The 27,295-nt window shown below is 43.7% G+C and overlaps 1 protein-coding gene across 7 annotated transcripts in view; it reads right to left on the minus strand.

The window, feature by feature from the left end:
- Nucleotides 1-49: 49 nt before the first annotated feature.
- LOC129831966 (leucine-rich repeat and fibronectin type III domain-containing protein 1-like) overlaps nt 50-27,295 on the minus strand; it is a 138,203-nt gene continuing 110,957 nt past the window's right edge. For all 7 annotated transcript variants that reach the window (XM_055895649.1, XM_055895651.1, XM_055895648.1 and 4 more), the window contains 2 exons: nt 8,355-9,766; nt 50-1,875 (listed from right to left, as the gene is read on the minus strand). In XM_055895649.1, coding sequence (XP_055751624.1) covers nt 960-1,875; nt 8,355-9,739 — 2,301 coding nt within the window. In that variant the 5' untranslated portion in view covers nt 9,740-9,766 and the 3' untranslated portion in view covers nt 50-959. The remainder of the gene's footprint in view (nt 1,876-8,354; nt 9,767-27,295) is intronic.

Here is a 27,295-nt window from a genome sequence, read left to right on the forward strand (position 1 = left end):
ATGAAAGGATCCAGGATGACCATAAGAAAAGGACACAGTGCACAACCGGTACAGTTAACCCACACAAAAAATTTAATACCCTCTCATGAGGGATAAGTGGTCCAAACCTTGTCATACTAAATAGGGAGAAGTGTGATGACACAGGTTTTTAATGTAAGAACTTGTGGCCAACACTCAAATGCTCAGTAAAAAGTTGTGACATATGACTTACTTACATAGTACACATACACCAATGTTTTTAATATACTTCTATATGCATTTTTAGTGAACTTTTTATCTAGACCAGCCAGATACAATACCGATTAATATCATACAGTCACATCAGGAACAATATCTAGTAATATCATTGAGTCCAACCAGCATTGAGGAGTCCACAGGTTTTTCAGGTCCATCCTCTCTATGCTAACATTTGAAATTGGCATGTGTATAGTTCTATAATCTTTTTATTACTGTATAGACTGGTGTGATACTTGTCCTCGTATCGTCGTGTCTTCGTGTGCAAAAGTCTTTGAAAGAACCCAAAGGATGATCAACATACAGGATACCTGGTTGTTCATTTTACACTGTGATGTTTGTTTTTTAACATTAAATGGAAAACTGTCACATTTGCCCCACCCCTTGTCATGTAAAAAATCTAAGCAACACTCCCCATGAAACAGGGGGAAACCATGATAGAAAGTAAGGTTTATGACTACAGTGAGCAGCATCCTCCATTTGTACATATTTTAGAATAAGGCACTGCTGCATAAAATAATGAAATGACCAATAACTCTCTGGGAGTATGAGGGGAGGCAGGATGAAAGGAGACTTTGTTCTTCTCCAGCAACTCTCTCCGAGAGTCTGTGTGTGTGTGCATGTAACTTTATTTGTTAGATGTGTAAATGTGTATGTGTCAAACTGTTGGTGTTTGTCTGTGAGTATGTGTGTGACAGCAAGCCAGAGAGGCCAGGTTGCATCTCTTACACTGTGCTCTCCAGCATCCATTCAGTGCTGCTAAAAGTGACTCTCCGGTTGGCGAGCGGCGAGGACTCCACGTTGAGCTGGTTGGTGGACTTGTGCCGTCTTGTCCGCGCTCTGCGGGGGTAACTGTGGCTCTGAAATATGGAGTAGTCTCCCCCATCAAAGCTGAACCTGTGCCTAGTTCGTGCCAGCTCATTATTAAACCCCATGTTGGCCAGGGCGCTCTTCTTGTCCTTGAGCCTGGGGGCCTCCTTGGTGCCGGCATTGGGGCCTAGGAGACACAAGGACATGGTGGAGCCCGTCAGGCTGCTGTCTGTCTGTGTGTCCTCCGATGGGGGGCCAGATCCAGAGCACTGGACGTCCAGGCTGGTCCTCTTCATCTTGTCCGTGGGCATGGGGGGCAGCTCCACTTCCAGGATGGCCATAGTGGTTGGAGGGGTGTCCCACTCCCTCTTGTCACTGTCCACCTTCAGCACCAGGGCCATGCACTCCTTGGCTGCCACCGGTAGGGCTTCTCTCTGGTGGCTGTCCTCAGCAGGTTGCTTGGAGGTGGAGCGCTGGAGTCTGTGCTGGCTGCCGTTGGTCTGGGAGTGCATGCTGGAGCTGACCTTGGCCTTGCTGTCCTCGGGGCTGCTGTGCGCCTTGTAGCGGATCATGAGGATGATGATAAACACCAGCACTGAGGCCACAATGATGCCGCCAATGATAATTATCATGGTGCCGCCCAGAAACTGGCTGTGGATGAAGCGACACTGGCTGACCTCGCTGGCCGTGTGGAACTGGACACAGCCCACCACGCGCGTGGCCGTCAGAGAGGTGATGCCGTCGTCGTACACCGCCAGGACACACAGGTCATACTCCCGGCCCGCCGCCAGGTCGTTGATCAGGAAGGTCTTACTGGTGGACGGGATCATTCTGCAGAAAAAAGGAAGGAATAAACAGGAGTGGTGAAGGTTAGCTTTGCCAGGGGAATTTGGACTGCCCCCCTCAATTACCACCAATATACTACAGTATGGAACAAAACCATGTCAGACACAGTGTCACACTGCATTCTCATTAACGGCATGCACATGAGAAGTGTTAACCTGACACAGAGGTGTTTGATAAACACAGAAAAGAGACAGTCATGTCAACTTAGTTCAGCTCCAGGGAGAATTTAAATATCACTCTCATATTAGGGGCTCAAGTAAAGACAACAGTGCTGACACTTGACTTCTAGACATGGCAACAGCGAGAAATGACTCCCCCAATATTTTATGTATACTATGGTGGTAAAGGTTAAAAAGCAAGGTGGCAAACAAGGTAGTGTGGAGCATTCACACATACATATATACACTGGTCAAAAAAATAAAGGGAACACTAAAATAACACATCCTAGATCTGAATGAATGAAATATTCTTATTAAATACTTTTTTCTTTACATAGTCGAATGTGCTGACAACAAAATCACACAAATATTATCAATGGAAATCAAATTTATCAACCCATGGAGGTCTGGATTTGGAGTCACACTCAAAATTAAAGTGGAAAACCACACTACAGGCTGATCCAACTTTGATGTAATGTCCTTAAAACAAGTCAAAATGAGGCTCAGTAGTGTGTGTGGCCTCCACGTGCCTGTATGACCTCCCTACAACGCATGGGCATGCTCCTGATGAGGTGGCGGATGGTCTCCTGAGGCATCTCCTCCCAGACCTGGACTAAAGCATCCGCCAACTCCTGGACAGTCTGTGGTGCAACGTGGCGTTGGTGGATGGAGCGAGACATGATGTCCCAGATGTGCTCAATTGGATTCAGGTCTGGGGAACGGGCTGGCCAGTCCATAGCATCAATGCCTTCCTCTTGCAGGAACTGCTGACACACTCCAGCCACATGAGGTCTAGCATTGTCTTGCATTAGGAGGAACCCAGGGCCAACTGCACCAGCATATGGTCTCACAAGGGGTCTGAGGATCTCATCTCGGTACCTAATGGCAGTCAGGCTACCTCTGGAGAGCACATGGAGGGCTGTGCGGCCCCCCAAAGAAATGCCACCCCACACCATGACTGACCCACCGCCAAACCGGTCATGCTGGAGGATATTGCAGGCAGCAGAACGTTCTCCACGGCATCTCCAGACTCTGTCACGTCTGTCACATGTGCTCAGTGTGAACCTGCTTTCATCTGTGAAGAGCACAGGGCGCCAGTGGCGAATTTGCCAATCTTGGTGTTCTCTGGCAAATGCCAAACGTCCTGCATGGTGTTGGGCTGTAAGCACAACCCCCACCTGTGGACGTCGGGCCCTCATACCACCCTCATGGAGTCTGTTTCTGACCGTTTGAGCAGACACATGCACATTTGTGGCCTGCTGGAGGTCATTTTGCAGGGCTCTGGCAGTGCTCCTCCTGCTCCTCTTTGCACAAAGGCGGAGGTAGCGGTCCTGCTGCTGGGTTGTTGCCCTCCTACGGCCTCCTCCACCTCTCCTGATGTACTGGCATGGAGTTACATTGTGTTGTTTAAGTGTTCCCTTCATTTTTTTGAGCAGTGTATATAGAGTGGGGCAAAAAAGTATTTAGTCAGCCACCAATTGTGCAAGTTCTCCCACTTAAAAAGATGAGAGAGGCCTGTACTTTTCATCATAGGTACACTTCAACTATTACAGACAAAATGAGAAGAAGAAAAAAAAATCCAGAAAATCACATTGTAGGATTTTTAATGAATTTTTTTGCAAATTATGGTGGAAAATAAGTATTTGGTCATTAACAAAAGTTTCTCAATACTTTGTTATATACCCTTTGTTGGCAATGACAGAGGTCAAACGTTTTCTGTAAGTCTTCACAAGGTTTTCACACACTGTTGCTGGTATTTTGGCCCATTCCTCCATGCAGATCTCCTCTAGAGCAGTGATGTTTTGGGGCTGTTGCTGGGCAACACGGACTTTCAACTCCCTCCAAAGATTTTCTATGGGGTTGAGATCTGGAGACTGGCTAGGCCACTCCAGGACCTTGAAATGCTTCTTACGAAGCCACTTCTTCGTTGCCCGGGTGGTGTATTTGGGATCATTGTCATGCTGAAAGACCCAGCCACGTTTCATCTTCAATGCCCTTGCTGATGGAAGGAGGTTTTCACTCAAAATCTCACGATACATGGCCCCATTCATTCTTTCCTTTACACGGATCGGTCGTCCTGGTCCCTTTGCAGAAAAACAGCCCCAAAGCATGATATTTCAACCCCCATGCTTCACAGTAGGTATGGTGTTCTTTGGATGCAACTCAGCATTCTTTGTCCTCCAAACACGACGAGTTGAGTTTTTACCAAAAAGTTCTATTTTGGTTTCATCTGACCATATGACATTCTCCCAATCTTCTTCTGGATCATCCAAATGCTCTCTGGCAAACTTCAGATGGGCCTGGACGTGTACTGGCTTAAGCAGGGGGACACGTCTGGCACTGTAGGATTTGAGTCCCTGGCGGCGTAGTGTGTTACTGATGGTAGGCTTTGTTACTTTGGTCCCAGCTCTCTGCAGGTCATTCACTAGGCCCCCCTGTGTGGTTCTGGGATTTTTGCTCACCGTTCTTGTGATCATTTTGACCCCACGGGGTGAGATCTTGCGTGGAGCCCCAGATCGAGGGAGATTATCAGTGGTCTTGTATGTCTTCCATTTCCTAATAATTGCTCCCACAGTTGATTTCTTCAAACCAAGCTGCTTACCTATTGCAGATTCAGTCTTCCCAGCCTGGTGCAGGTCTACAATTTTGTTTCTGGTGTCCTTTGACAGCTCTTTGGTCTTGGCCATAGTGGAGTTTGGAGTGTGACTGTTTGAGGTTGTGAACAGGTGTCTTTTATACTGATAACAAGTTCAAACAGGTGCCATTAATACAGGTAACGAGTGGAGGACAGAGGAGCCTCTTAAAGAAGAAGTTACAGGTCTGTGAGAGCCAGAAATCTTGCTTGTTTGTAGGTGACCAAATACTTATTTTCCACCATAATTTGCAAATAATTTCATTAAAAATCCTACAATGTGATTTTCTGGATTTTTTTTCTCATTTTGTCTGTCATAGTTGAAGTGTACCTATGATGAAAATTACAGGCCTCTCTCGTCTTTTTAAGTGGGAGAACTTGCACAATTGGTGGCTGACTAAATACTTTTTTGCCCCACTGTATGCATGCACACACACACACACACACACACACACACACACACACACACACACACACACACACACACACACACACACATATATATATATATATATATATATATATATATATATATATATATATATATATATATATATATATATACACACATGCACGTCACAACATCTGCAGGGAAGGACAGTGCAGGCTTCTGACCAAATGCCCATGGTGCGAAGACAAGTTAGATGTGTGAAATAAACACATCGTCTTTAAACATGAAGGAGAAAAACATTGTCTTTAGGCTGACATCTGTGTTAATATAATTAGAAGCATGATAACACTTGATGGTTCTCACATGTAGGTAATAATATCTCACCTAAAGACAAATACTCAGGTCGCTGTATAATCACAAGGGAGAACATTATACAGGAGAATAGCTCATTTAATCAGAAGTGATATAAACAGAAAAGTCAACCAACATCAACAGGTCTAAACTTAACCTTATGATGCCTTGAGAAAACTTTACAGGACACTGTCTTAACTCCTGCCCTGCTAGTGCAGTGGTGCACATTGGGTCAAATTCTTTGTATGTTTCTTTATTAAGAACAAATTCTTGTTTACAATGACGGCCTACACCGGCCAAACCCTAACAACGCTGTTGTGATACAGGCCATAATCAAACCAGTGACGCCTAGTAGTGACGCCTAGTAGTGACACCTCTAGCACTGAGATGCAGTGCCTTAGGCCGCTGTGCCACATGGGAGGCCAAATAGACACACATCAAATAGGCCTACGTATTCTCAATTCAATAAGGGTATTTGAATGAGTAATGCAAAATGGCAGTGTTAGCACATACCTAGCTCATTTAAGATGGACTGAAATTAATGATTTAATTCCGTGTATCAACTCTATAACCCTGGTATTAAAGTGCCGACTTTGCATTAGTCAGTTCTACAATATTCCTCATTATTAATTTATGCTGAAGATAAGGACATGGAACCTACACTAATTGAAACATAGAACTCAAGAACTGTCTATAACTATTATATTAATAAATTCTACAGCAATTCACAATTCGGATTGGCCAATAGGTAAAATAACTTTCTGCAATTCACAATTGGCTATAGGCTGTACACAAAAACTTTGGTTTAAAATTCCCATTATGGTATTAATACAATATTTATTTGTCAAATTATCAGCTATACATGTAGCTTTACTATAATAATCTCTGTATTGACAATATAAAGTTTGTTTGACCCATTGTGCTTTTACTCATCAATGTGATGCAACCAAACCTTTCATTACTGGGGTCCCGAGTGGCACAGTGGTCTAAGACACTGCAGTACCTGGTTCGAATCCAAGCTGCATCACATCCGGCTGTGATTGGGAGTCCCATTTGGCGGCGCACAATTGGCCCAGCGTCGTCCGGGGTAGGTCATCATTGTAAATAATAATTTGTTCTTAACTGACTTACCTAGTTAAATAAAGAGTAAATAAATACTATATGGCTGACTGCTAAATAGCAGCTCATCACCTTGTATGTGTTCAGTGAGTCATTCATCAATGTGGAAAAAATGACATGTTGTAATATCTATCATATTAAACAGGGTTCCCCTAATGTTCCATTGATAGTTCTTCAAAATGGTAGAAGTCTGCAGCAGATAGCAATCATGCTCATGTCTGACTCATGGGTTTCCTAGGCACAATTATGTCCTATTGGGATTATGGTAAGGGATGGGGTTATTGTTGGTTTGGTGTTAAGGACTGGGAAGTGAAAGTGCCTGCTGAAGCTAGATAATATTGAGACAAAAGGGTATATTACTCTCTAAAGGCCAAGTCATAAGTGTTAATCGTATAATCTTTGTTTTCCCATAGGCCTAGAGCTAACAACTGCAAATGTAAAGTCATACTAAGCATTTTTTTCAATTAAAACCAACATATAGTCTGTTTATACACACTTTTATCCCAAAACCATAATAAAATTGTGCACTTACTTACATTTAGTGACATCATTAATTATACAGCACCTATGCAGCTCTGGGAGTTATGGATCTATTATAATGGACTGTCATGTCACTCAGCAGATGGGCATTCCAGATGGCTCAGACCTTTGCCCCCGCCCCAACGCAGCCCCATCCCCACCCCCTTTTTTGTTGTCGAGTTTAATGTCCTTGTCTATAACCGTTCTGTACTTTGTCATATATTTGTATGTTTTATGTAGACCTCAGGAAAAGTATCTGCTGAATATGCAGTAGCTAATGGGGATCCTAATAAACCAAACTAAACCCCCTTTCCACCAGCTCCAGTGCTCCAGCCCCAGCGCTCCCATTCCTCCAGCCCCAGGGCTCCCATTCCTCCAGCCCCAGTGCTCCCATTCCTCCAGCCCCAGTGCTCCCATTCCTCCAGCCCCAGTGCTCCCATTCCTCCAGCCCCAGCGCTCCCATTCCTCCAGCCCCAGCGCTCCCATTCCTCCAGCCCCAGCGCTCCCATTCCTCCAGCCCCAGTGATCCCATTCCTCTAGCCCAGCGCTCCCATTCCACCAGCCCAGCGCTCCCATTCCTCTAGCGCCATCGCTCCCATTCCTCTAGCCCAGCGCTCCCATTCCACCAGCCCCAGTGCTCCCATTCCACCAGCCCAGCGCTCCCATTCCTCTAGCCCCAGCGCTCCCATTCCACCAGCCCCAGTGCTCCCATTCCTCCAGCCCCAGCGCTCCCATTCCTCCATCCCCAGCGCTCCCATTCCTCCAGCCCCAGCGCTCCCATTCCACCAGCCCCAGTGTTCCCATTCCTCCAGCCCCAGCGCTCCCATTCCTCTAGCGCGAGCTCTCCCATTCCTCTAGCCCCAGCGCTCCCATTCCTCCAGCGCCATCGCTCCCATTCCTCCAGCCCCAGGGCTCCCATTCCTCCAGCCCCAGGGCTCCCATTCCTCCAGCCCCAGCGCTCCCATTCCTCCAGCCCCAGGGCTCCCATTCCTCCAGCCCCAGCGCTCCCATTCCTCCAGCCCCAGTGCTCCCATTCCTCTAGCGCCATCGCTCCCATTCCTCCAGCCCCAGGGCTCCCATTCCTCCAGCCCCAGGGCTCCCATTCCTCCAGCCCCAGGGCTCCCATTCCTCCAGCCCCAGGGCTCCCATTCCTCCAGCCCCAGCGCTCCCATTCCTCCAGCCCCAGGGCTCCCATTCCTCCAGCCCCAGGGCTCCCATTCCTCCAGCCCCAGTGCTCCCATTTCTCCAGCCCCAGCGCTCCCATTCCTCCAGCCCCAGCCCCCACATGGCTTACCTGTAAACCAGTGTGTCATCTGCAGTGCTGTTGTACTGGATCTGGTACATCCTGATGCCTGGGATGTGGCGCTCGGAGGGCCAGCGAATCACAGCCGAGGAGGAGGTCAGCTCGGCCACCACCACCCTCTTGTCCTGGTGCTTGTCATTGCCCTTGGTGTCGTTGCCTGACTTGGAGGAGGTGGTGATGTCAGAGAGGCCCCGATCGGCCTCGCGCATGTGGTGCAATGTGTTGTTGATGAGCAATGGCAGAGGGATCATGTTGATCTCCACGGCAGCTGTGGCGATGCCGGCAGCATTGGAGGCCACACAGTTGAAGGCACCACTGTCCTTTAAGGTGGTGATGAGGATGTCCAAGGTACCGTTGTCATACAGGATGGTGCGGGAGTTGTTGTGCACTAGCTTGCCGTCGGGGAAGCGCCAGTGGATGGCTGGGTCTGGGTCTCCCATGGCTTTGCACTTGAGGGTGACCCCCTGACCCTCCATGACGTAGGGCTTGGTGGATATGTGTTTGGTGATGAGCGGGGGCTCGCAGATGAACTCCTCCTCCTGGATGGACCAGAAGTACTTGTCCATGAGATGCTCCGGGGAGGCGCATGTCTCCAGGTCGTCCTCCCGGGTCAGTCTGCGGAGCCACAGCAGCTCACAGTTACAGTGGAGAGGGTTTCCCCCGAAGCTCACCGCCAGGGAGGATGGGTTGGAGCCCTTGGTGTCTGACAGCACCTGGGCGTGCTGAAACAGGCTGTCCGGTGGTAGCTTCTGCAGCCGGTTGGAGGTCATATCCAGACGAACCAGCTTGGTGAGGAGCGTGAAAGTCCCAGCTCCAATGTGATCAATCAGGTTGTGATCAAGGGTGAGGGTGTTGATGTGGCTCATCCTGCCTATCTCCTCCCAGGGCAGGGTCCTCAGGTTGTTGTTGGACAGATCCAGGTCCTCGATGGTTGACACAAACTCATCAAAGGAGGTAGGGGCCACATGGTGGATCTGGTTGTTCCCCAGTATGAGGTGGCGGAGGTTGACCAGGCCTTTGAAGTGGTCGCTTTTGATGACACTGAGGCGGTTGCCGTCCATGTGGAGGGCTCGTAGAGAGCGCAGGCCCAGGAAGGCGTTGGGCGTGATCTGGCTGATGGTGTTACGGGACAGAGTGAGGTGGACCAGGCTGGTCATGTTGAAAAAGTCTTTCCTGCGGATAATGGTGATGAAGTTGTCTGTGAGACGCAGCTCTACGGTCTTGCGGTCGATGGTTGGAGGTACAAACAGCAGACCGGTCTTAGCGCAGAGCAGAGTCAGAGTGGGGGAGAGGTGCTGGCAGATGCAGCGGCCAGGGCAGTTATAGCCCTTCACCAGCACCGCACACAGCAGTACACACACAACCAGCCGCTCCATGGTCTGTCTGTCTATCAGCTTCAGATCCTGGAACAGATAAAGATAGAGAAAGAAAGGGCAGAGATACATTAAAATAAGTATATTTGATGGGTTTAAAAATCATACAATTTATAATGAGCATACACAAATGGGGTCATCAACCAAGATGATTGAAACTGCCAGTAGGGTACCAGTCACCAGAGAGACATTTCAGAGGTTGTTGATAGCATGGTGAGACGATAGATGACTGAACTGTACTGCCCCAGCTTTGGCATTATCCCTTAAAAAACAGAGAATAGTCTAGCAAAATAAACACAAAGTGGCTAATATGCCATGCCAGCAGACTCTTGATCCCATCCAAATTTGAATAATTGCGGTGTTGTTTTTACATGGAGCCAATATGTCATATACTTCCCTGTCATACCGTATGCTTTGTGTGTTTGTCTAGCTCTGAACTTCACAACAGTGTAGGGAATTAAGGGGAGAAGGGGTACTTGTCAGCACTGCTTAAGGATTTATATGACCTTTTCATGCTCCCTTCACTCTTCATGCTTCAGAACTGTACTGCAGAATTAGACATGAGCCTGTCAAGTAAATCATAGCAACAAAACATGAAGGTGAGATGAAGAGACCTTGGTTCTAAATCCATCAGATGGAGGTATTATTAGATGGTTCTTAGGTTTTGAGGCTGATGTTCAGATTCTCTGATCCCCATTTAGTGCTATTGATCCAGCTCTGAGAGCATAAGTCTGCAGTGACAGGTGCAGAAAGAGATCCTTGGGTGTAATAACCACCAAATCACAATGAAAGCCCATTCTTTCATGACTGCTGCCATATCCCCATGCAGTACTTTTCCCTCTTTTCGGTATCAATCTTTGTTGCTGATGCATTTAACACTCAATGTTTATCACCGACGGAGCCCATATATAGGGATATGATGATAACTGACTGTTCTCCACGGATAACCAATCATTCCTGGCTATGTATTTTTTGAAAATACCAACCGTCTACTTGTCTAGACTGGCAGTCTTTTGATTTGTCTTTAGCTTGCCTTTCATCTTTTCCTTTGGATCAGATGTTCTTAATCTTTTCATTTCTTTATCGTATATTACACATCAAGGATTCATATCATATGAAATGAATCTTTTGATTGTTTTACTAAGAAAACATATATTCTACTTTTTATTCTAAGAAACTCCAGATATAGAGAGCAGAACATGAACAATAACTAATAAGTTTAAGACTACGACAGCCTATTTTATTCATATGTGTATATTTCCTATATGTACATTTGCATTAAGGTTAAATCAGTTCATCAGGATGTCACGGGGGGCTTTATTGCTGGTAGCACACTGTGCCTGGCTTGTGTAAATTATTTATATCAATCTGACCCTTTTTTAGAAAATGGGGAGGTTAAATTAATAAAGTAGGTTATAGAAAAAATTCTCTTATTTCATACAGCAAAAGTATTATACAATGAATGTGTTCTCGGTTGGTCTGAATATATATATGATTAATCAGCGCAAAACATACATTGTCTCATATACTTTTAGGTAGAATATTGTTCTCCAATAATTGTGTAAGCATTCAAATGGAAACTAGGCCACAGAGCTTATGGTTTCTCTGAGGACCATCTGTGCTCTAGCGTTTCCTGCCATCACCATTGAGGATACTCTATTGATCTCTCAGCATATCCGGTGAAGAAAGAAAACTTTGTTGCCAAGGCAACTCTGGTGTAGAATGTAGGTCTTTCAATTGCATTAAGATGTTAAGCTGCCAGAAAAATAAGGTTTCCATCCTAATGGAGATAGGGAAGATAAGGACATTTACAAGGGAAGATAAGGTCATTTACAAGATGTTTTATCAGCCACCCACTTCAAAACCACACTAAGTGTGTCTATAGGTGAGGAGGACCCGACGAGCACATAGAACTATGCATTGGAATTCATGTGCAAACTGAAATGAATGAAAGAGTAATATACTGGTGGCAAGTCTGTCTTTGTATTTAATTGAGGATATTTATTGTGGCTCAAAATCTGGCTCAGATTTTTCTGGCTCAAAATCTTATTACTGCATTATACACCAGCCACCCGTTTGGAGGGACTGCAGATGAAGATGTGAGGAGCTCATGACATACTGTCTTTGCTCTGAGCGGCAAAAGACAGTGTTAATAAGATTACCTAGTTACCTAGTTGACACTAGTCAAAAATCTACATAATGAGTTTAAAAGCATGATTGTGCATTTTAATCCATTCAATTATTCCAATATATGCACATTCATTATCAATTAAAAGTCTAATTATGACATGAATTAATTATTCAGAACATTTCTTCGTTAAATAACCCCCATAACTAGTGTTTAATATCTAATTAACAAATTGGTCCCTATCAAGAAGAGATTATTATTTGAAATGTAGTATCAAAACATCTGACTAATCCACACAGAATATCAAGAATGTCAATTCCCCATTGTCTTTGGTATCCTACTAAAATGATCAATGCAAGCATGCAATAGTGTATTCAACAGTATATTATATTAAACATTCTCTGCTATCAACACATATCAATTAAAATCAAATGAATATGAATTTGAATGGGACATTGTAAATAGTCAATTATAACTGACCACAAAAGCAATGTCCTATCCATAGTTCAAAAAAGGCCACCTCATTGTATACACACGCAGAACGTGGTCAAGTAATGCTTATTTTTTCCTATGTGACTGTCTGGCGAGAGTAAATTCCAATTAGACAATGTAGGCAGTGAACTTTTAGCTGCCCCACAGTGACTCTCGTCAGGAAACCAGCATAATTATTGACATGCTGAGTTAATTGGAGTCAGTTCCATCTCCGCCACTAAGCCAAGCTCTGTGTGGCGCTACACAACCCTGGGGAGTTCTGGTCCCATCGAGAGAATACCTTGGTAAATAAAGGACATTTGCATTTTATAATTATAGCCACATGCAAATGGCAAAAAGGATGCAGAGTGATGTGCCCTGTATTTTCAATTTCAAACCTCACCCAAAAACATAAATCAAATCAAATCAAGTTTATTTTATATAGCCCTTCGTACATCAGCTAATATCTCGAAGTGCTGTACAGAAACCCAGCCTAAAACCCCAAACAGCAAGCAATGCAGGTGTAGAAGCACGGTGGCTAGGAAAAACTCCCTAGAAAGGCCAAAACCTAGGAAGAAACCTAGAGAGGAACCAGGCTATGAGGGGTGGCCAGTCCTCTTCTGGCTGTGCCCGGGTGGAGATTATAACAGAACATGGCCAAGATGTTCAAATGTTCATAAGTGACAAGCATGGTCAAATAATAATCAGGAATAAATCAGTTGGCTTTTCATAACCGATCATTAAGAGTTGAAAACAGCAGGTCTGGGACAGGTAGGGGTTCCATAACCGCAGGCAGAACAGTTGAAACTGGAATAGCAGCAAGGCCAGGTGGACTGGGGACAGCAAGGAGTCATCATGCCCGGTAGTCCTGACGTATGGTCCTAAGGCTCAGGTCCTCCGAGAGAGAGAGAGAAAGAGAGAAGGAGAGAATTAGAGAGAGCCAAGATTTTCAAAATGTTCATAAAGGACAAGCATGGTCAAATAATAATCAGGAATAAATGTCAGTTGGCTTTTCATAGCCGATCATTAAGAGTTGAAAGCAGCAGGTCTGGGACAGGTAGGGGTTCTATAACCGCAGGCAGAACAGTTGAAACTGGAACAGCAGCAATGCCAGGTGGACTGGGGACAGCAAGGAGTCATCATGCCCAGTAGTGCTGACGTATGGTCCTAGGGCTCAGGTTCTCCGAGAGAGAGAAAGAAAGAGAGAAGGAGAGAATTAGAGAGAGCATACTAAAATTCACACAGGACACTGGATAAGACAGGAGAAGTACTCCAGATATAACCAACTGACCCTAGCCCCCCGACACATAAACTACTGCAGCATAAATACTGGAGGCTGAGACAGGAGGGGTCAGGAGACACTGTGGCCCCATCCGATGATACCCCCGGACAGGGCCAAACAGGAAGGATATAACCCCACCCACTTTGCCAAAGCACAGCCCCCGCACCACTAGAGGGATATCTTCAACCACCGACTTACAATCCTGAGACAAGGCCGAGTATAACCCACAAAGATCTCCACCACAGCACAAACCAAGGGGGTGCGCCAACCCAGACAGGAAGATCATGTCAGTAACTCAACCCACTCACTGGCTTACTGGTGCTCTTTCATGCCTCCTAGGGACGGCATGAAAGAGCACCAGTAAGCCAGTGACTCAGCCCCTGTAATAGGGTTAGAGGCAGAGAATCCCAGTGGAGAGAGGGGAACCGGCCAGGCAGAGACAGCAAGGGCGGTTCGTTGCTCCAGAGCCTTTCCGTTCACCTTCACACTCCTGGGCCAGACTACACTCAATCATATGACCTACTGAAGAGATAAGTCTTCAGTAAAGACTTAAAGGTTGAGACCGAGTCTGCGTCTCTCACATGGGTAGGCAGACCGTTCCATAAAAATAAAGATCTATAGGAGAAAGCCCTGCCTCCAGCTGTTTGCTTAGAAATTCTAGGGACAATTAGGAGGCATGCGTCTTGTGACCGTAGCGTACGTGTAGGTATGCACGGCAGGACCAACTCGGAAAGATAGGTAGGAGCAAGCCCATGTAACGCTTTATAGGTTAACAGTAAAACCTTGAAATCAGCCCTTGCCTTAACAGGAAGCCAGTGTAGGGAAGCTAGCACTGGAGTAATGTGATCAAATTTCTTGGTTCTAGTTAGGATTCTAGCAGCCGTATTTAGCACTAACTGAAGTTTATTTAGTGCTTTATCCGGGTAGCCGGAAAGTAGAGCATTGCAGTAGTCTAACCTAGAAGTAACAAATGCATGGATAAATTTTTCTGCATCATTTTTGGACAGAGAATTTCTGATTTTTGCAATGTTACGTAGATGGAAAAAAGCTGTCCTTGAAACAGTCTTGATATGTTCGTCAAAAGAGAGATCAGGTCAAGAGTATTACTCAGGGAAAGTAATTGAAAAGTACTAACTAGAGAGTTACAGCCTTTAATTGTGGCAAATTCCTGAGAAGGAAGACTTTGCCATCCTTCTAAATTGTAGGAAGGATTAAATGTTATTTGAACAAGTAATTGTCAGAGGTTTATTCTACACCTACATTGACGTTTTGCTAGTCTTTTTCCTGAGATCCAAGTGAATCGAAATGGTTTTGCTCCACAGTGAATTTGAACAGGATATGAATTTGAAGAGTAAATGTCTGCAAGCCTTGATTGAGCCTTCAGACAAATGATGTGCTTGATTTATATTGAATAATTTGTTTTCTATTGTCAAGAAACCTATACAACAAATAATGCCACTTGGCTGCCAACACTGAATACAGCAGTCGAGGACCCTCAGAGGAGGAAGGGGAGGACCATCCTCCTCAGTGAATTTCATATAAAGAAAAATTGTAAAACATTGAAAAGGTTATGCTTTTTAGATAAAACTATACTAAATATATTTGTGTCACCAAATAATTCACTGTTTTGCAATGAAGGTCTACAGTAGCCTCAACAGCACTCTGTAGGGTAGCACCATGGTGTAGCCGGAGGACAGCTAGCTTCCATCCTCATCTTGGTACATTGACTTCAATACAAAACCTAGGAGGCTCTTGGTTCTCACCCCCTTCCATAAACTTACACAGTAATTATGACAACTTCCGGAGGACAACCTCCAACCTAGCAGAGCTCTTGCAGCATGAACTCACATGTTGTCCACCCAATCAAAGTACCAGAGAATGAATCTAATACTGAAAGCATAAGCTACAGCTAGCTAGCGCTGCAGTGCATAAAATAGGGTGGGTAGTTGACTCAAAGAGAGAGAAAGACAATAGTTGAACAGTTTTTTAACAAATTAATTTCTTCGCAAATGAAGGAGAAGCAAGAGAGAGTCATTTTTTTCAGTTTTACTTTCTTAGCTAGCAAATGCAGCTGGCTAGTTTAGTTACTCAAACACCCGGCTCAAACAGAGGGATGCTATGTTAGCTAGCTGGCTATGACTATCCAACACAACACTGGAACTCTTACAAGTCAAGGTAAGGTTTTGGTTTTATATATTTTTTTGCCACCGGGACCTGCCGGTGTAACTGCTTACTGACTGTACACCGTAACGTTACTGGATGATTGTAGCGGGTTTACTAAAGTACTAGTTCTATTAGCTATGTTGACTAGGACGTTACTTTAGCTAATATAGGGAAAACTATGTAGGCGGTGTGTAGTGGTTATGATGTGGTTTGGCTTGTATTTTATTTTATTTTTTCTTCGCCTGGTCACATACAGCTGATATGTTGGTCATTGAAGTCCACAACGAAGGGAAAAGGTGAGAGGAGGAGAGTGCATAGAGGCGAGAAGGAATACAACGTGGCTGCTATGAATGTCAACTGTGCTTATGTGTGAATAGGGTGTATTCATTCCGCCAATTCTGTTGAAAAACGTTTCTTAAACGGAAGTAAATGTAACGGGATAAAAATACCTGAATTGTCCAATAGAAACTCTCGTTTGCCACTGTTGGACTAATAATTACACCCTAGATAAGCTAGATGCAGGCAATAGTGTGCAAGGCGGTATTGAATTTGTCACTGTCTGTCCATGTGTCACTGTCTGTCATCTCAAATTTTTCTCTCGACCTGTGTGCACCTACGTTGTAAACTTTCATTCACAGGCTAGGTTGCAGCAACCTCATGATGGTTATAGGGAAAATTTGAGTATCATGTAGTAGCTTAAACCTATCGATGTGACATTGAACTGGGTGAAAATGAATGACAGTCATCCGACATGCTGTAATAGAAATAAGGCCATGCTCATGAAACAAAGAAAATAGTCCTCCCTCATCATAAACGGCACTGCCCGCCACTGGAATACAGTAAGTGCACCGTATAGAATCCCTGCTCTGAAGTAATACCAAACAAATTGTACCCTGATACAGACATGTTTACAACTAATAAAAAACATCATCCACAAAGCCCGGATTAGGTCCATGAAATTCTTCATTAGGATGGCTTGGAAAACAGAAAAGACAAACTATGCAAAAAGGAATTACTGGATGTGTTGTTGAATTAAGCATAAATTGTAACCACCGAGCCAGAAAGCCTCCCCAGTCAGCTCCCTTAATTAGGATAATAATCAGGACAATGCAAAGTCCTCTTATTTAAGCTGTCCACTTGCCTATTTTCGGTATGCTGTGAGAAATTGTGCATAGCTCTGTGCTGAGAATAAGAAATAACATTCAACAGTAAACACTATGCTGAGAACACTGGGAGAGCAATTAAGATCAACCTTAACTTCATTGTTTATGTTTTCTGTTAAATTACTGCATAGGGGCTATATATTGGGGCGGCAGGGTAGCCTAGTGGTTAGAGCGTTGGACTAGTAATCGAAAGGTTGCAAGTTCAAATCCCTGAGCTGACAAGGTACAAATCTGTCGTTCTGCCCCTGAACAGGCAGTCAACCCACTGTTCCTAGGCCGTCATTGAAAATAAGAATTTGTTCTTAACTGACTTGCCTAGTTAAATAAAGATAAAATATTGAGATATATAACATTGCAGGTGAATCATGAATGAAAATGAGTCATCGGCAAAAGCAAGTAAATTACTGTATGTTATTGTATAACCTGTTACCAGATCAATTACTGCAAAACGTGTCCTCTAGGCTGGTTGTTGTTATCCCTTATCCTATAATACAGCTTTAGGACATTCAATGACATTCAGTGTTCTTTACTGATTTTGTCTGCCTGGTACATACTAACAGAATTAGGATAACAGACAGTATGAATATAAACTAACTCTAATCTATGCATTCAAATTGCTAACATTTTTCAAGCTGAATAGAACAAGGACAGGAGCTGTCATGATTGTTGAAGAAATCTACCAAAAATAATACTATTTTCCTTACTATCCTTAATTTTCACAGGAGTAGGAGTTTGAAAGTTTTGAAAGTGGATGATTATTTGATTGTCTAGACAGTTCTCTCTGTAAGTTCACAAAGTCATCAGGCGATGATTGATATAACACAGAACATTTCCTTGATGCTGCTTAATTATCCCATTGAGATTGATCGACAATGGATGCATTTCTATTGTGAAAGAAAAATAAATTGATAGGCACTTGGAAAAGAAACATTCAAATGAGATGGAATAGTGCAAACATGATAAAGGGCAAAAAGCTATGCAATTTCAAGACTATTACCACTTTGTTTATTCTGAAAGCATTATTTACCTGAAATACCATTGACATCCAAATGATCAAGTGGAGATATTTAGACTGCAAGTAGAAAAACAAATTCTACTCCACTTGAATCCTGAAGATCCCTGATGTAATAAAACACTGTTGTTCACCGTTTATACTATTAATATAAATTGTCCAATTTAAAAAAAGGGACTGTAGAAAAAAATACTACTTATAGTAGCCTACTCAGTTTGTTGAAGATAGAGGATTGAGTGACTCATGATTAAAAGTAGTAGTCTGCTCCAGCTGGAGACAAAGAAGGATATAGTAGAGGTTGGGGTATGGAGGTGGATAAGCCCAGAAGCCAGTGGAGCAGTCCAGCTCTGTGCTGAGTAGGATTTAGTCAATGTTCCCTGTGTCCACTGGTTGTTGTTGCATTAATGAGTCCTTCCAGCAGTGAACCACCAGGAAACAGTCGGTCACTGACTACATGAACCATTTTTCTTTAGCTACCGTGGAAATGAGCTGCTTCCAGTCTTAAAGCCATGCCTTAGGGAGGTAAACACAACTTCAATTGCTTAGACATTTGACCTTTCTAGCCCACTTTTAAAAGTGCTATTATTTGAATGTAACAAATTCACGAATTGAACTGACAAAATAAAACCGCCAGAGGACTATGAGCTAGTGAGGTTAGAGGGTGGTGTGATGGATTGAAGAGTGGAGGGTAAATGTAGTGGGCATGAGTTTGATGCAGTGAACATATGATCTTAGGTAAACATATACATTATATTACAGTGCATTCGTAAAGTATTCAGACCCCTTGACTTTTTAAACATTTTGTTACGTTACAGCCTTATTGTAAAATTGATAATAGTATTTTTCCCTCATCAATCCATACACAATACCCCATAATGACAAAGCAAAAACAGGTTTTTAAAAATGTTACAAATAAAAAATGGAAATATCACATTTGCGTAAGTATTCAGATCCTTTACTCGGTACAATGGCGTTGCCGTTTTACGGGCTCCTAACCAATTGTGCTATTTTGCTTGTTTTTTGCATTATTTGTAACTTATTTTGTAGTAATGTTTCTGTCACGGTCTCTTATGACCGAAAAGAGATTCTGGATATCAGAACAGCAATTACTCACCTCATACTGGACAAAGATTTTTTCTTAACAAGTAGGACTCAAAGGATTTACTTCAGACACCGGACAAGGCCCAAATCCCCATAATTTGCAGGAAGAAGAGAAGGAGATATAGGGGACCTAGGTCGGGGTGCCTTGTAAGGAACCGACGGCGAGTGGGTAATCCGCCTCTACCATCCATCCTATTAGCCAACGTGCAATCATTGGATAATAAACTGGATGAGCTCTCTAAACTGGACCGTTTTATCTCCATCTCTTCATTCAAAGACTCAATCATGGACATTCTCACTGATAGTTGTGGCTGCTTCGCGTGATGTATTGTTGTCTCAACCTTCTTGCTTTTTGTGCTGTTGTCTGTGCCCAATATTGTTTGTACCATGTTGTGTTGCTACCATGTTGTTGTCATGTTGTGTTGCTACCATGCTGTGTTTTCATGTGTTGCTGCTACGATATGTTGTTGTCTTAGGTCTCTCTTTATGTAGTGTTGTGGTGTCTCTCTTGTCGTGATGTGTGTTTTGTCCTATATTTTTATTCCCAGCCCCCATTCCGGCAGGAGGCCTTTAGCCTTCTGTTGGCCATCATTGTAAAAAATAATTTGTTGTTAACTGACTTGCCTAGTTAAATAAAGGTTCAATAAAATAATAATAAAAAAATCTAATAAAGACTATCCTACCAACGGGACATCAAAAACTGTATTATCTTCTGTTTCACCGATTCGTGGCTGAAGGACGACATGGATAACATACAGCATTGGCAAGATAGAACAGCTGCATCCGATAGGACAAGACTGTGTCTATTTGTCAATAACAGCTGGTGCACAAAATCTAATATTAAGGAAGTCTCTAGGTTTTAAGAGTATCTCACATTATTTACCAATAGAGTTTTCATCTATATTCTTCGTAGCTGTTTATTTACCACCACAAACTGATGCTGGCACTAAGACCGCACTCAATGAGTTGTATACGGCCATAACCAAACAAGAAAATGCTCATCCAGAGGCGGCTCTCCTAGTAGCCGGGGACTTTTACCTAATTTCTACTGTGCAACCAAAGGGAAAAAAAACTCTAGACCACCTTTACTCCACACACAGAGACGTGTACAAAGCTCTCCCTCGCCCTCCATTTGGCAAATCTGACCATAATTCTATCCCCCTGATTCCTGCTTACAAACAAAAACTAAAGCAGGAAGCACCAGTGACTCGGTCAATAAAGAAGTGGTCAGATGACGCAGATGCTAAGTTACAGGACTGTTTTGCTAGCACAGACTGCAATATGTTCTGGAATTCTTCCGATGGCATTGAGGAGTACACTACATCAGTCACTGGCAAGTGCATCGATGACGTTGTCCCCACAATGACTGCACGTACATACCCCAACCAGAAGCGATGGATTACAGGCAACATCCGCACTGAGCTAAAGGGTAAAGCTACCGCTTTCAAGGACTCTAATCGGGACACTTATAAGAAATCCCGCTATGCCTTCTGACGAACCATCAAACAAACAAAGTGTCAATACAGGACTAAGATTGAATGCTACTACACCGGCTCCGACGCTCGTTGGATGTGGCAGGGCTGGCAAACTATTACAGACTACAAAGGGATGCACAGCCGAGAGCTGCCAAGTGACACGAGGCTACTAGATGAGCTAAATAACTTTTATGCGCACCTCGAGGCAAGCAACACTGAAGCATGCATGAGAGCACCAGCTGTTCCTGACGACTGTGTGATCAATGATCACACTCTCCACAGCCGATGTGAGTAAGACCTTTAAACAGGTCAATATTCACAAGGCCGCAGGGCCAAACGGATTGCCAGGACATGTTCTCTGACCATTCGCTGACCAACTGGCAAGTGCCTTTTCATTTTCAACCTGTCTCGGACTGAGTCTGTAATACCAACATGTTTCAAGCAGACCACCATAGTCCCTCTGCCCAAGAACACCAAGGTAACCTGCCTAAATTACTACCGACCCATAGCACTCAGGTCTGTAGTCATGAAGTGCTTTGAAAGGCTGGTCATGGCTCACATCAACACCATTATCCCAGAAACCCTAGTCCCATTCCAATTTTCATACCGCCCCAACAGATGACGCAATCTCTATTGCACTCAACACTGCCTTTTCCCACCTGGACAAAAGGAACACCTGTGTGAGAATACTATTCATTGACTACAGCTCAGCGTTCAACACCATAGTGCCCTCAAAGCTCATCGATAAGCTAAGGACCCTGGGACTAAACACCTTCCTCTGCAACTGGATCCTGGACTTCCTGACGGGCCTCCCCTAACTGGTAAGGGTAGGTAACAACACACCCGCCAAGCTGATCCTCAACACTGGGGCCCCTCAGGGGTGTGTACTTAGTCCCCTCCTGTACTCCCTGTTCACCCATGACTGCGTGGCCAAACACGACTCCAACACCATCATTAAGTTCGCTGATGACACGACAGTGGTAGGCCTGATCACGACAACGATGAGACGGCCTATAGGGAGGAGGTCAGAGAACTTGCAGTGTGGTGCCAGGACAACAACCTCTCCCTCAATGTGAGCAAGACAAAGTTGATGATCGTGGACTACAGGAAATGGCGGGCCTAACAGGCCCCCATTAACATCGATGGGGCTGTAGTGGAACGGGTCGAGAGTTTCAAGTTCCTTGGTGTCCACATCACCCACGAACTATCATGGTCCAAACACTCGAAGACAGTCGTGAAGAGTGCATGACAAAACATATTCCACCTCAGGAGACTGAAAAGATTTGGCATGGGTCCCCAGATCCTCAAAAGGTTCTACAGTTGCACCATCGAGAGCATCCTGACCGGTTGCATCACCGCCTGGTATGGAAACTGCTCGGCATCTGACCGTAAGGCGCTACAGAGGGTAATGCGAACGGCCCAGTACATTACTGGGGCCAAGCTTCCTGCCATCCAGGAATAATACAATAAGAGGAAAGCCCATTAAATTGTCGGAGACTCCAGTCACCCAAGTCATAGACTGTTTTCTCTGCTACCGCACGGCAAGCGGTACCGGAATGCCAAGTCTAGGACCAAAAGGCTCCTCAACAGCTTCTACTCCCAAGCCATAAGACTGCTGAACATTAATCAAATCGCCCCCGGGCAATTTACATTGACCCCCCCCCCCCCTCTCTTTTGTACGCTGCTGCTACTTGCTGTTTATTATCTATGCATAGTCACTTCACCCCCACCTACATGTACAAATTACCTCAAATAACCTGTACCCCCTCACACTGACTCGGTACCGGTGCCCCCTGTATATAGCCTCGTTATTGTTATTCTTATTGTGTTACTTTTTATTATTACTTTTTATTTTAGTCTACTTGGTAAATATTTTCTTAACTCTTCTTGAACTGCACTGCTGTTTGGGCTCAAGGGGCAGTATTGAGTAGCCAGATAAAAGGTGCCCATTTCAAAAAGGCCTCGTACTCAATTCTTGCTCGTACAATATGCATATTATTATTACTATTGGATAGAAAACACTCTCTAGTTTCTAAAACCGTTTGAATTATATCTGTGGGTGAAACAGAACTGGACTTAGAGCAATTTTCCTATGTGTATGTCAGAATGCAGAATTTTGCTGGCTGTTCTGAGACCTGTGTATTAATTTGCCTGTCCTCTATTGGTTGAGATGCACTGCATACGCCTACCCCTGGGTGTCAGCGAATAGGGAGACTTGAAATGGAGTTTCTACGTAGTTCCCGAAGGTTATAAATTGCTTGGAACCGAAGTGTCCCATCTTTCCACTCTTCGCTCTGACGCAGGGAGGGTCTTGGCATGTCATGTTAGAAGCTCCTGTTTTAGCTCCTAGATATATCCGGCTCTGTTTTTATTCGATATAGGTGTTAAAGACATCATAATGTTGTTATTTTAAACCGAATTATATCAGTTTATGTCAGCATATTGCGATTTTCTGGTATTTATTTTCGTGACGTTGTAGGAAGTTGGATATCTCTGGCCCACAGGGCTATTGTTTACTGCTAATTGCAACATTGAAGACGACGTTCTCCAACCTAGCAACGATTCTTTTGGACAAAGGACACCTTTCCCAAGATTCTGATGGGAGTTCATCAAAAAGTAAGAACTATTTATGCTGATAATTCATTGTTCTGTTGGAAAAAGTAAAATGCATAAGACGCCATTACTTGCAGTGTAGCCTTGCTTTATCGCACCCTGTATTGCGCAGTAACGTTAATTTTAAAAATGTAATTCAGCGATTGCATTAAGAACTAATTTGTCTTTCAATTGCTGTCCAACCTGTATTTTTTTAGTCAAGTTTATGAATAGTTTTCGATAAGAATAGGTGCCTTTCCAAGATGGCGCCGGACAGATTGCTTGAGATTTTGGACACTATTCTCATTGTATAAGCACGATTTGTGCCACTAAATATGCACATTTTCGAACAAACTCTATATGCATTGTGTAATATGATGTTACAGGACTGTCATCTGAAGAATTCTGAAAAGGTTGGTGAAAAAATTTATATATTTTGGTGGTTTATACGTTATCGCTATTTTTGCCTTGAATCAATGCTGTTGTTATGTTTGCTATTGTGGTAAGCTAATATAACGCTATATTGTGTTTTCGCTGTAAAACACTTGATAAATCGGAAATATTGTCTGGAATCACAAGATGCCTGTCTTTCAATTGCTGTACACTATGTATTTTTCAGAAATGTTTTATGATGAGTATTTAGTTATTTGGCGTTGGTTTCTGTAATTTTTCTGTCTGCTTTCGGTGCAATTTCTGACTGTAGCTGCAATGTAAACTATGATTTATACCTGAAATATGCACATTTTTCTAACAACACATATGCTATACAATAAATATGTTATCAGACTGTCATCTGATGAAGTTGTTTCTTGGTTAGTGGCTATTTATATCTTTATTTTGGTCGAATTTGTGATAGCTACTGATGGAGTAAAAAACTGATGGAGTAAAAAATGTGGTGTCTTTTGCTAACGTGGTTAGCTAATAGATTTACATATTGTGTCTTCCCTGTAAAACATTTTAAAAATCAGACATGTTGGCTGGATTCACAAGATGTGTACCTTTCATATGCTGTATTGGACTTGTTAATGTGTGAAAGTTAAATATTTAAAAAATATATATATTTTGAATTTCGCGCCCTGCACCTGAGCTGGCTGTTGTCATAAGTGTACCGACGTCGGGCTTGCAGCCAGAAGAAGTTAAGGGCTTGTAAGCATTTCACGGTAAAGTCTACACTTGTTGTATTCGGCGCATGTGACAGATAAAGTTTGATTTGATTTGACACAATCTTGTCTCGGAGCTCTACGGACATTTCCTTTGACCTCATGGCTTGGTTTTTGCTCTGACATACACTTTCAACTGTGGGACCTTATATAGACAGGTGTGTGCCTTTCCAAATCATGTCCAGTCAATTTAATTTACCACAGGTGGACTCCATTCAAGTTGAAGAAATAGCTCAAGGATGATCAATGGAAACAGGATGCACCTGAGCTCAACTTCAAGTCTCACAGCAAAGGGTCTGAATACTTATGTAAATTAGGTATATGTTGATTATTAATACATTTGCACAAAAAAAACCTAAAAAACAGGTTTTGCTTTGTCATTATGGGGTATTGTGTGTGGATTGATGAGGAATTGTTTTTATTTAATCAATTTTAGAATATGGCTGTAACATCAAAATGTGGAAAATGTCAATGGGTCTGAATAAATCAAATCAAGTTTATTTTATATAGCCCTTCGTACATCAGCTAATATCTCGAAGTGCTGTACAGAAACCCAGCCTAAAACCCCAAACAGCAAGCAATGCAGGTGTAGAAGCAGAACACTTTCCAAATGCACTGTATACACAAAAGTATGTGGGCACCCCTTCAAATTAGTGGATTCGGCTATGTCAGCCACACCCATGGCTGACAGGAGTATAAAATTGAGCACACAGCTATGCAATCTCAATAGACAAACATTGGCAGTAGAATGGCCTTACTGAAGAGCTTAGTTACTTTCAACATGGCACCGTCATAGGATACCACCTTGCCAAGTCAGTTCGTCAGATTTCAGCACAATAATATCGGGAGCTTCATGAAATTGGTTTCCATGTCCGAGCAGCCACAAACAAGCCTAAGATCACCATGCGCAATGCCAATCTTCGGCTGGAGTGGTGTAAAAAAAAAAAAAACGTGTAAATTTCGCCACCATTGGATTCTGGAGCAGTGGAAACGGGTCTTCCGGAGTGATTAATCATGCTTCACCATCTGGCAGTTCGACGGATTAATCTGGGTTTGGCGGATGCCAGGAGAACGCTACCTGCCCCAATGTATAGTGCCAACTGCAAAGTTTGGTAGAGGAGTATAATGGTTTTGGGCTGGTTTTCATGGTTCAGGCTGGGCCTTTTAGTTTCAGTGAAGGGAAATGTTAACGCTACAGCATACAACAACATTCTAGACGATTCTGTGCTTCCAATATTGTGGCAACAGTTTGGGGAAGGCCCTTTCCTGTTTCAGCATGACAATGCCCCCGTGCACAAAGTGAGTCCATACAGAAATGGTTTGTCGAGATCGGTGTGGAAGAACTTGACTGGCCTGCACAGAGCCCTGACCTCAACCCCATCAAACACTTTTGGGATGAATTGGAACGCCGACTGCGAGCCAGGCCTAATCGCCCAACATCAGTGCCCGACCTCACTAATGTTCTTGTGGCTGAAGGGAAGCAAGTACCCGCAGCAATGTTCCAACATCTAGTGGAAATCCTTCCCAGAAAAGTGGAGGCTGATATAGCAGCAAAGGGGGACCAACTCCATATGAATGCCAATGATTTTGGAATGAGATGTTCAACGAGCAGGTGTCCACAAACACTACATGACTGAAAGTATGTACCATATAGGAGGAAAATAAATACCTGAGGGAGTGACAGGGGCCTTTGGCTCTTCTGCTACAAATAGCATCTCTGGAGGGGGTGCTATCTGAAATTACTTCTCATTTCCTGTTACTGGCTAATTAATCATTTGCAGACATGAAATCAAGATTTAAAGGATTATGGTCCACAAGCTAATATTGGGGCTGATTTAATAGTGTTACTTCAGTTTCGGTCATTTAAGAGTCATAAAGGTGGACTCAGGGACCATGTCTTGGTTATGATGTATGGTCTGAGACAGCTATGCTATGGCATATTAAAGAAATAGTTATGCTTAAGGTCTATTTTAAATGTCTTCTTGGGTCATACGCCTGCAATAAGTACATTTCCTTCAAGCTCTGTTTTGGTAATACTGGTAAGACAACCACATTTAGATTCAGTGTGACAGAAAATGTTGCTACTGAGTTTGAGTTTGAGTTGAGTTTATTTTATTTTTACAGGGACAGTGCACATTAACCAACGTTTCAGTAAAAGTGACGGTTTTAGCCAGCCGGCTAATTTTCAACCGCAGTCCCTGGGCAGGTTTGACACCTACTGATGCAACTAAAGTTAAAGTTTAAAATAAGTGAAAAACACGTCAATACAAATGTAAGCCTTTAACTTGAGTTTTGGCCAGAGTAGTTGCTGCAGCTCTGTTTTATGTTCACACGTTCAGACTGCACATTCATTATTCTACATGGAACAGATTTAGTCTACTCTGAGAAAAAGCATTGAAAAGTCATCACACTGTCTAATAAACTGAATTAAACCCCCGTTTCTTTGTTTTCAAATCTCCCACCCTGTGTTTATGCAATTTACCACCCTGCACCAGGCTTAATCTTTAACAGCAAAGCAACCTGCTCGGTGCCATTATTACACTTTAATATAGCCCTGCTCCTGCAACTCATCCAGAAAGCTAAAGCCAGGCGAGCTCATTGTGCTGCCAGTGCCACTTATATCAGGCCTGCTTTATGTGCTCCTCCTCCTCCTTACTCCCCCCTACCCATGAGCCAATGCAAATGACAGTAACAGCTTGGACGTGACAGTAATTGCAAGTGGTGCGAGCTCTGCTCCATGGCCAGGCATGAAGGCAGATGAAGGCCGGGAGGAGTGCTGCCAGGCCTCTTTGAGGACACTGTGTCTCCCGTATGCACGAGTAGACAGTGGAAAGAGAGGAAGCTCACAACCAGTTGCTCATCTGCCTGCAAGTCCCATGGTGCACTCCCACTCCCTCTATGTACTTAACGAAAGGAAAGCAGTAGGCTGGGCTCCTTCTTTCATGGTCTTGTTTACTCCATCACACAGTTGGACACCAATACTGCCTGGATGAGATATTGGCCATCTCATTG

Source organism: Salvelinus fontinalis, chromosome 33 (assembly GCF_029448725.1).
Source record: "Salvelinus fontinalis isolate EN_2023a chromosome 33, ASM2944872v1, whole genome shotgun sequence".
Lineage (NCBI taxonomy): Eukaryota > Metazoa > Chordata > Actinopteri > Salmoniformes > Salmonidae > Salvelinus > Salvelinus fontinalis.